Source organism: Epinephelus moara, chromosome 9 (assembly GCF_006386435.1).
Source record: "Epinephelus moara isolate mb chromosome 9, YSFRI_EMoa_1.0, whole genome shotgun sequence".
Lineage (NCBI taxonomy): Eukaryota > Metazoa > Chordata > Actinopteri > Perciformes > Serranidae > Epinephelus > Epinephelus moara.
This window is the reverse complement of record NC_065514.1, coordinates 28,787,398-28,798,510: the sequence shown is the minus strand read 5'-3', so window position 1 is coordinate 28,798,510 and position 11,113 is coordinate 28,787,398. Positions and strand designations below refer to the sequence as shown.

Genomic DNA, 11,113 nt, shown 5'->3' with positions numbered 1-11,113 from the left:
TGTTCATCTTTTCGTTCATGTCCTTATTAATGCACACTTTATAACTTGCTTGTTGGATTTATTAAAAACGAATGAATGAAAACTAAATGTCTTTGAATATCTTTATTATTATTTAAAAACGAAAATTAAAATGACCGGTAAAAATAGATTATGACCGGATTTTTACAACCCTGTCGGTAAAAATGACCGGCGACGAAAAAGTCTAGCGCAACCTCTGACTGAGAGTAATGCAATAAAAGCGGTATTGTCAACGCAGCAAATATAGTTGGACATTTAAGCACCAAAGATAAAAATTTTTTTAGTTTTAAACTTGACAGAAGAAACTGAACTAAACTTTCAGCTTCTGAAATTATCAGTGAAGTTTAGCTGCTCCTCGTGCTTAAATGCTCACAGTGTCTCTCTTAATGGAGAGTCACAGAGCAACTCTGCAGCTCTGCTCTGCTCTCTGCTACATTCACATTTTAGAGAATGCAATTAATGTTAATGATGATCATTAATAATGTATTACTTTACCCAGCCGCAACCTAGCCGTGCATCCCTGTTTGTGTAACAAGTAGAGCGTATGCGTGTTGTGAACCCACCTCAGTCTGGGCACTGCTATCTGTATAATGTGCCCTTTAAGTAGCAGAAAAATATTGCACCATTGACTTTAGACCAGCTTTTTGTTGGTCAGTGGGGCTTTCTGCTGCTTCAGAATAGCAACATGTCAAAAACACATCTAACCATAACTCATTTTAAGGCCTAGATGTCCATGGGTGCACAGACGGGTGCAAGTTGCTATTAACGCTAAAGCTTAAACAGACAAAATTAGCAAAAGAGTCATTTAACATTGAATTTACAATGTTAAATTCAGCTAGAGATATCAGTTAACTTGATTTAAATGAATGTTTTTCACAGCAGACATCTTGACTGCTTTTATATTTGAGACAGACAGCAGACTTTCTATGGATTATCATAGATACAGATTGCTTGATAAATAAGCGGAACGGCTTTATAAATAAAAGGCAATGCTGAAAAGTAAAGTCACTGTTTCTTTTTGTCATCTTGCTTCCTCTGAATTTTAAGAAAATTTCCAGTTTTGAGCAAAAACAACACAGATACTGAAGTCTTCTGTTGTCTTTAACCTATTAGTGCTCTTTTCTCTGTATCCCCAGTTACATCGGCTCACCATGTTTCATTGAAACAGTGTTCTGAGTAGGATGACTTGTTAAATTCCAGTGTCATGTGCTCTCTTCATTGCTCACTTTCCTCGAGGGGAAAAAGACAGACTGTAACACATTTATGAATATTACCCTTTATGGTCATCTGGCACTCCGAAACACATGGTTGAATCTAGTAGGATTATCTTTTTAAGGGAAATACAGTGTTGAGTGTGTGCAGACACCTATAACAGGGAGGGAGAGCTGTGAGGAGAATAGGGTACAGTGATCCAGCATGTCACAACCAGTTACCAAGCGTGCCATTCACCAAGAACAACAAACCTTAAATGAACTCATAGCATTTATCCAGGTCTGTGTTATGTTAATCAGTTTAGGAGGGAAGGGGATGAGACAAGGACAGAACTGTTTAAAGTAGTTTTTTTGTAATCCTCCCTGACATTTTGACAGGCTTAAAAAAATTCTGCTAGTCAGTGGCATGCTTATTGTGCAATATTGTGCAGATTTGTAATCATATATAATTTCAGTTATTCAATGCACTTTTATTTAGAAAAATGTTAGAATATTTCCACCACAGCTTAACTGATTGTGGCAGGTGCCAGTTTTTTGTTATGCAGTTGCATGGGCAGATGGTGAATAATTCATATTTAGGGAAATTATAGTATATAGCAACAGCATATTATGTCCAGCAGGGGGCAGCAGAATATCACTATTATTGTATTCCAGTTTAGTTTACAGCAGACCAAACTATTTCCCACTAGAGAGGCACAAATCATAGATTTTTATTCCAAATGTTCTGCATGTCACTGTGCCAAACATCAGGCATTAGACTGTCAGCCCAAATGAGTATTGCGTGAATTTTGGCTTTGCATGTATATGTGCTGTTGGTTTGTTGATTTGGTAACATTTCTGAAGAAGTCCAAAGACAAAAAATAACACTTGACTCAGGAATAACTGGAAGATGAATGTTGTGTAAGCTTGTGGGTAGGTAGGAAGTTAATGGGCTGCACTAACCATTAGTTTCATTATGGATTAATCTATTTTATAGATTGATTACTTTTAAGATTAATCGATTAAGCGTTTAGTCAATAAAATATTTAAAAATGCTCATCACAATTTCCCATAACCCAAATTAACATCTTCAAATTGCTTCTGTTGTTGAACCATTAGTCCAAAACCCAAAGACTTTCAATTTACCATCAAAAGTGATGAAGGACGGCAGTAAATTCTCACATTTAAGAGGCTGAAATCAGCAAATGTTTGACATTTTTGCTTGAAAATTGATTGACATGATAAATCGATTCTCAAAAGATTTGGTGATTAATTTTCTTTTAACTACTAATTAACTTATTGCCCAATCATTGCAGCTCTGGTGTCATGAGACTTGAGCAAAATGCACATAGTTTTGATTACTTCACCCTGGTTCATATGGATATAGTACATGTAGAAGTTAAATAAGTGTATTATTTTTAACCAAGGGTTTAGCCCTGGAACTAGGGTAGTGACAATTTTCTGATGTCCGTAATTTCTTGGGATGATTTTGGCATCAGAACATTGTGTCATGTTGTTCTTCTCTCCCACCAATCTGTTTCTGCTGTAAACTCATACAATAAGACATTAACTCAGTAATTTATACATTTAGAAGATGAACAGTAACTTTATTTGAATGGTTAATATCATACACTGCTGCTCAGAAGTTTGGGGCCACTCAGAAAATTTCACGTTTTCCATGAAAAGTCGCACTTCTGTTAGGGCTGTCAGCGTTAATGCGTTAATTGTGATGCAGTAAAAGTCTGAACATAATGCGTTATTACTTTTTGATCATGTTAATCGCTTGCTGCTATTTTGTCCCTTAAACCCTAGTCAAGCTGCCGCAGTGGCCTCCTGCTGCTACAGTGATGGAAAATAATGACACCACTGCACTTTTGAATGGCTCAGTTCACTTTAAAACGGCCCAGTTGACAAGTCAAAAGTAATGTGCACCTTGTGTCTAACAGAATTTAAATAGCACTGAAGTACTTTAAGTTTGCAGCTAATCAGACTGATGTCAGCAGGCCGGCATCGGCAAAATCGGCAAAGAATGATTTTGGAGTCTGATAATCACCACAGACCTGTAGATGAAACTAAATGGAGGAAGTTAACTATAGCGCTTGCTAGATGAGTGGCAACTGACTTCAGATTAGTGAACATCGTGGAAGACTGGGGTCTAAGGGACGTCCTCAAAGGATCCTTGACAAACTTTATCAAAGAATCCTCCATATCCAGCAATTACAGACATTTGGTATTCCAGCTGTCTATTTGCTGAGGTTTTCTAAAGAAATTTCACTATGCTTTCTGAAACACCTCACACAAGTTGGATTGGCTTGATGGTCAGTTCTTGCGCAGCATACGGTCAAGCTGTCCTCTCCACAACAACCTAATAGGGTTGAGAAAGGGTGACTGACCATTACATTAAAGACAGAATATCAGCTGATTGGTCCTTCCCTAAACAGTTATTGCATAGTTTGGAGCTGTGCTTTGGGTCATTGTCCTGTTATAACAGGAAATCTGCTCTAATCAAGTGCCATCCACAAGTTATGGAATGGCATTGCAAAATGGAGGCATTGCTTTCCTTATTTAAGATCCCTTTTACCCTGCACAAATCTCCCACTTTACCAGCACTTAAGCACGCCCAAGCCATCACATTTCATCCTCCATGCTTGACAGATGGCATCAAGCACTCCTCTAGCATCTTTTCATTTGTTCTGTGTCTCACAAATGTTTTTCTTTGGGATACAAACACCTCAAACTTGGATTCGTCTGCCCATCTCAGTCTTTTCCTTTTATTGGCCAGTCTCTGATATGGCTTTTTCTTTGCTACTCTGCCTAGAGGGACAGCATCCTGGAGCTGAGACCAGTGTTTTGTGGGTTATATGAGTAGTAGTTTAATTAGTGGTAGTGTATGTCTTATTTATATCAAGATGTTTAGGACCTATGATGAATTGTTAACAACTTTCAAAGCACTGTCAAAGTTTAAACTCGGGGACTCGGGGGTCTTGGTTTTAAAGATTGTAACAGTGTGTGAAACCTGTGGGATTCAAGTGATTTATTAATCTAATCCTTTCTCACTCTGACCTCTGCTGTAGATTCGCATGGTGAAGGAGAACGATGCCACAGTGAATCCCACCTTCATTGTCAAGCCAGATGGAGGCTCTCAGGGGGACGGCATCTACCTCATTCGTGACCCTAGTGACCTAAAGCTCATGGTGGGATCACAGGCCAAACAGGCTGTTGTCCAGGAGTACATCCAAAAGCCGTTACTCATCGACAAGCTAAAGTTTGATATCCGCCTCTACGTGCTGCTGAAGTCCCTGGAGCCATTGGAGATCTACATTGCCAAGGAAGGCCTGACACGTTTTTGCACAGAGCCCTACCAGGTAGCCATGATGGTGCTGATGATGCCAACTCGTTAACTTTGAAGCTAGTAATTTGCTTTTGATGCCATCAAACGTACAGATAAGTGAGGTCATTCTCATTCTGATTGTGTAGGAACCAAGCCAGAAGAACCTGAGCCATGTCTTCATGCACCTGACAAACTACTCCCTCAACGTCCACAGCGGAAACTTTGTCCACTCAGACAGCCAGAGCACGGGCAGCAAGCGCACTCTGTCCAGCGTGCTGTACAGGCTCGCAGCTAAAGGTGTAGACATCAAGAAGGTGTGGTCAGACATCATCGCTCTAGTCATCAAGACTTCCATCGCCGTGGTGCCTGAACTTAGAGTCTACTACCAGGCTGATATACCACCCGGAAAACCAGGACCCACTTGCTTCCAGGTGGGTAGCAATATTTACTGCTCCTCCGCCTTCCTATTCACCTACCATTCTAACGTACCTTTAGATCTCTCAGAATCTTTTCGACTTTTTCGACTGTATAAGTCTTTAGGTGATTATTGTTGGTTGTTGTCTGCACGGCGTAAACAGAAAAAGGCTAAATGGGCTAAAAACAAGGAGGTAAACAGATATTTTTGAAAACATATTTCTCCCCTCTCTTAAAAAGAAAATCTGTCCACATGACCTTCATTTTCCACACAATATCTCTGTCCATAGTAAAACGCAAAAATAACATCAAATGCTCACAGGCATTTAGCTGCCTTCTACAGTCTTCCCTCGTTGCAAAGGTAGAAAAGTGTACAGGGTACCTTTTTCATAACACCTACTGGAGATCTCATCACTCTTGATTCCTCCTTGGTATAAGGTCAAAGGAGCTCCCTCAAAGATACAAGTGATGCTCTATATATGCAAAAGTTTTCCTTCCACTCCTCATCAACAACAATCGTACTATCGACATTGTCCCAACATCTGCTGGTTGGACCAGTCCTGATTATCCAAAACCGGACTTAAAACTGCAGATGCTGAGGTTGACCAAATAACATTGGGCACAGCAGATACCTCTGGTCATCTGTGAAGTGGTGCAGCAATACTAAGTTTAAGTGTAAAATAGTCATTAGACCAAGCAGTGCCAACAAAGCATTAACAAACTGGTGGTCTGCCATTGTTGTTATTGTTTCTGGCATGTGCGAATTTAGGAGATGACGTCATTGTTTCCCAATCATGTCCACCCTAGGCTTGGGCTGTATGACGAGATTATCGTTCAACACAATATTGGTTGGCCATGAGAATGGTCCTTACGTGTCCTTGATAAGTTAATATTCAATTCTGCAACACCTGTTATGAATTTTATGCTATAGTCAGTTTCTCTCTGTCTCTTTTTTTTCTTGCCCTCTCTATGCTTCACCACATTATTGTAACATAAAAAGGAACATGCTGGCATACGTCTGACACTGTGCATAATTACCTATGTAATATTAGCCCATACTGTGTTCACACTATAAGCGAAAAAGCAACAGCGTGGCAGCTATATTATCACCAATTTGCCATTAAGGTGCAGCAGGAAAGATTTCCACTCTTGTTAGTAAAATTAATGCATGTGTGCTTTTTGGCAATTCTTTGGTTAAACCACAGGAAAAAAGAGAGCCAGAGAACGTGAACTAAGTGATTAACAAGCTATGCAGTAAACAAGTCTCTTCAGCTTGTTTTTTTTTTGTATGATAACTTGTATATCATTGTTTTTTTTAATGGCCCAACCGTAGTCCACACAGATACAAAGTAATCAAAGTTTTGAAAATTCTGCACCATAGTAGGCATTTTCACAATTTTCTTATTTAGTGACCTAAAACTCTGGTTGTGTGAATGACAGGCCAGAACGTAGAGGAAAATATCTGCTTTCAAATATATCTGTATACACGTAGACAGGGCCTCAGACATTCGGTGAGGTCCATTCTAAATAACTTCTCATTAGTTTTCACCATTTGTTATTCAGTGCACGGATCAAGCTTGACTGATATTCCTGGCACTGTGCGTGACTTGACAGTAGACTGGAGTCTGATGAGCTGAAGTTTGAGTGTCTTAAAAGTGTATGCAGTTGGGCCAAGTGAGCTTTTCATATGTGTTCTTGTCAATAGCTTTTCTTTTTTTTTTTCCCCATAGACACTTAAAACTAATTTTATTTTTATCTGGAGCTCCTCCTACCGCATGCACAACTTTATTTTTTAGAAAGAAAACAACCAAATGAGGCATTATCAACCAATAACTTTCTAATTTTCCATCACTGACACTTAAAACTGAAGAGATTTTTATCTCACATTATATATACAACCTTCATTTGTTAAGGAAAGTGATACAATATAGCCCAGTGCAATTCAGACTTGTATTTTCCACTAACCTCTGTAACCTACTCTGTTTTCACTATTGATTTCCACCCAGAACATTACCAGTTACACAGCTATATACAGCATGTACACATATATAAAAATGGCAGGAGAAAACAATTTAATGCACCCAAATGTCCCACAGCGTCTGTTGTAAGCCATGACCACTTCAGTAATAAATCTGATACAAATGTATATAATTTTGGGACCTAAACAGATGCAGATAGTAGCTCTTTGTTTGGTGTTTGTATCTCAGATATTAGGTTTTGACATCCTGCTGATGAAGAACCTGAAGCCAGTATTACTAGAGGTCAACTCCAACCCCAGTATGAGAATAGAACATGAACAGGAGGTGAGCACGAATATCAACATCAGCATTATCGTTGTATTATTATAATTATTCTGATTTACTTTGCGTTAATAAATATATGTGTTTGTTTCAGGTGGCACCAGGAGTTTTTGAATACGTTCCTAGTCCGGTCGATGAAGAGGTCAAAGTGGGTGTGATCAGGGACACTCTACGCCTTATGGACCCTAGCCACAGGAAGCCTTCAATGTAAATACACACACTTACACATTCATGCACAGTCAACACACAGTTTGAAGTTTTCACACCATCCACTGTTTGTCTGCTGGTCTTAAAGAGTCCACTTTTAAGGACACCTTACTCTGCCCATCCCTCCTCAGAGCCCGGCTCTGCACCACTCAACAGCTCTCCATAAGCCTGTTAAATGGAAAAATTAAATTCAGCTGAGCCGAGGTGGAAATTCACACATTACTGTACGAGTCTGGTGGCTCAATCTCTCTGGCTGACCGGCCCTGTGTGGTGCCTGGCAATAAATCTCCTTTACCATTAGGGTTTGCGGAGTTTTTTCCCCCTCTTAATCTGTTTTTCTTCTATGACAAGAGGATTTACTGTTTCTATTCCACCGCCATCTCCATGTCTTGCCTCTCTCTCTCTTTTTTCCCTCGTCTCCTCACTTCTTTCTTGCCTCCTCTCCAGATTATCTTCTGTATCAGATATGTGATCTGCTTTGTACTGCAAGTGACAGCGATATCTTCTCTGGGATAATACCCACTTAACTATTACATTCATGACCACTAACACATTGATATAATGCGGCTATAATATGTTTAATCCTCTTCCCTCCTGCATTGCTATATTTTCAGACGGCTAGAATCAGCAGAACCACATCTTGTACTTGTCTGTGGATGAATTACACTACAGTACAATGTCGTATACACATTTAGAATTCTGTTCCTTTCAACTAATTCCTATCTACGTACTTTTAGAGACTCATAATCCTTTAATCTAATGTCCCTTATACTTTTTATGTTGACTTACACTTCAGGCCCTGAGTTAACGGGGATTTCTCAAAGCCTTTATATCTGTATCTTTACATTTCTCAGATTCTGAGCTTAAACAATTAATCAAATACTCACTAAGTCAAAGTAATCTGCAATTATTTTTTTGTAATTGACCATTTTATAGACCAAATGATTAATTGATCATGAAAATTTCAGCTACACCGACAATAGGCTTGGCTGCTATTAGCTAATTACAGATGTATGGGTATCAATGAAATGCCAAAGGTAGCAGTGTCTCCAGAAAGCATTTAGAAGTTGAGAGAACTCGGTACATATCTTAGTCATAGTCTTAATAAAACAAATCAATGAATCCCTATACAAATGTTTGCTTCAGCAATGTGTTTATAAACATAAATAAAAGACTGTAGGTTGATACATCATTATCAGATTTTTTTACTTTCTCAAATCACCCATTGAGCTATAATGAAAGCAACCTTTAGTTGCAGCCTTACACAGTTTCAGTCCATTCCATGGGATTTTTGAGCAGTATATTATTACTTTAAAGGGTCAGTTCATCCCAAAATCAAAAATACATATTTTTCCTCTGACCTTTAGTGCTATGTATCAATGTATGATGTTTTGGTGTTAGTTGCAGAGTGTTGGAGATATTGGCCGTAGAGATGTCTGCCTTCTCCCAAATATAATGGAACTAGATGGCGCTCAGCTTGTGGTGCTCAAAGTGCGAATAAATAAATAGTGAAAAAATAAAAAACATTTTGAAAAACTCAACAGCAATGTCTCTTTCCAGAAATCATGACGCAGTTACTCAAGATAATCCACAGACCTTGTTGTGAGCAGTTTCATGTAGGAACTATTTTCCTCCTATCAAACTACACCCGCCTACCTTATCACAGGGCAGAAGGAAGCGTGCATCTACTGCTAGCTCACCTAGCACAACTGAGCTAGATAACGTTACAGCTCAGCTTAGGACGAAGCCATTAATGTTAATATCTTGTGCGGTCACAAACATGAACCTCTTGTCAATGAGTAGATGCACGCTTCCTTCTGCATCCAGATACGGTTGGCGGATGTAGTGCAATAGAAAGAAAATTGTTCCTACATGAAACTGCTCACAGCAAAGTCTGTGGATATTCTTGAGGTCATGATTTCTGGATAGAGACATTGCTGTTGAGTTTTTCAAATGTATCTTGTTGCCCCTTACAGCACTACAAGCCACCTAGTTTCATTTTTTTGGAGACAGACATTAATAAAGTCGATATCTCAGACACTCGGCAACTCACAATAAAACAATGTAGACTGATCAATAGCACTACGGGTGAGGGGAAAATTTTATTTTGGGGTGAACTGTCCCTTTTAAGGAAGTGATAATTGTTGTTTCTTTCTTTTATACAGTATACAATGGTCTTTTAATGATTGATTGATGATTTTAATGAACATGACAACTGATTTTGTTCTAAATCATTTTGCTCATTTTATTGTGCGTGCATACCTCCATTTATTTCACTGCTGTATTCCAGACACACTCAGGCATTTTATCTCCAAATTTTAAGCCTCCTAAAGCCAATTAAGTAGTGGAAGAATATCTATATAAAATACCTCAGTGTGACCGAGTATTTACAGTCTGCAGTCATGTGGTGAAAAGAGGCTTAAGTCCAGACTGGAGCAAGCTGCATCATGAAGGAAACAAGTTTAGCGATCTTGAATATGATATAATTCAGTGTGTCTATAAAAGTGAAGCACTGCTTTTAGTGTAGAAGAAACAGTGACACCGACAAGGACAGGGTTTATGTCGTGACTTGCAATAATGTTTTAAGTTCTCATGTGTCTTTGCGTTTGTGGGAATATATCAATCAATCAATCAATTTTATTTATAAAGCCCAATATCACAAATCACAATTTGCCTCACAGGGCTTTACAGCATACGACATCCCTCTGTCCTTATGACCCTCGCAGTGGATAAGGAAAAACTCCCCAAAAAATACAGTAGAAACCTCAGGAAGAGCAACTGAGGAGGGATCCCTCTTCCAGGACGGACAGACGTGCAATAGATGTCGTACAGAACAGATCAGCATAACAAATTAACAGTAATCCACATGACACAATGAGACATAATATTATAGTTATAGTTCTGGCTACTGTGGTACAATATGTTGAAAGTATATATTAATATCTGGCAGTATACATTTGTGACAATAGTCATATGTGTATAATAACAGTAGAAGTATGACTAATGACTAATGATGGCAGCAGCAGCAGGAGGCATCTGGCAGGACCACGGCAGCAGCACAACCACACACGTCACGCTGTCCAGGCACCGCTGCGATATGAGTTAATCTTAGAGACAGTGGAGCACAAAGGCTCCGGAGAAGAAGCCGAGTTAGTGACATCCAGAATGGCCGAGTTAGCAAGATGCAGTAATAGAATACGAGAGAGAGTGAGAGTGAGAGTGAGAGTGAGAGTGAGAGAGTGAGAGTGAGTGCCCGGTGTATTATAGGGGGGTCCTCCGGCAGACTAGGCCTAAGTCAGCCTAACTAGGGGCTGGTACAGGGCAAGCCTGAGCCAGCCCTAACTATAAGCTTTATCAAAGAGGAAAGTCTTAAGTCTAGTCTTAAATGTGGAGACGGTGTCTGCCTCCCGGACCGTAACAGGAAGATGNGAGCCAGCCCTAACTATAAGCTTTATCAAAGAGGAAAGTCTTAAGTCTAGTCTTAAATGTGGAGACGGTGTCTGCCTCCCGGACCGTAACAGGAAGATGATTCCACAGGAGAGGAGCCTGATAGCTGAAGGCTCTGGCTCCTGATCTACTTTTGGAGACTTTAGGGTAGGCGTTCTCAGAGCGCAGTGTTCTGGTGGGAAAATATGGCACTATGAGCTCTCTTA

At 39.5% G+C, this 11,113-nt stretch overlaps 1 protein-coding gene across 2 annotated transcripts in view; it reads left to right on the top strand.

Moving 5' to 3' along the window:
- The window catches only part of ttll11 (tubulin tyrosine ligase-like family, member 11), a 40,918-nt gene that overhangs the window by 10,783 nt on the left and 19,022 nt on the right, over nt 1-11,113 (top strand). For both annotated transcript variants that reach the window (XM_050053633.1, XM_050053632.1), the window contains exons 4-7: nt 4,283-4,573; nt 4,686-4,970; nt 7,161-7,256; nt 7,348-7,460. In XM_050053633.1, the coding sequence (XP_049909590.1) occupies nt 4,283-4,573; nt 4,686-4,970; nt 7,161-7,256; nt 7,348-7,460 (785 nt within the window). The remainder of the gene's footprint in view (nt 1-4,282; nt 4,574-4,685; nt 4,971-7,160; nt 7,257-7,347; nt 7,461-11,113) is intronic.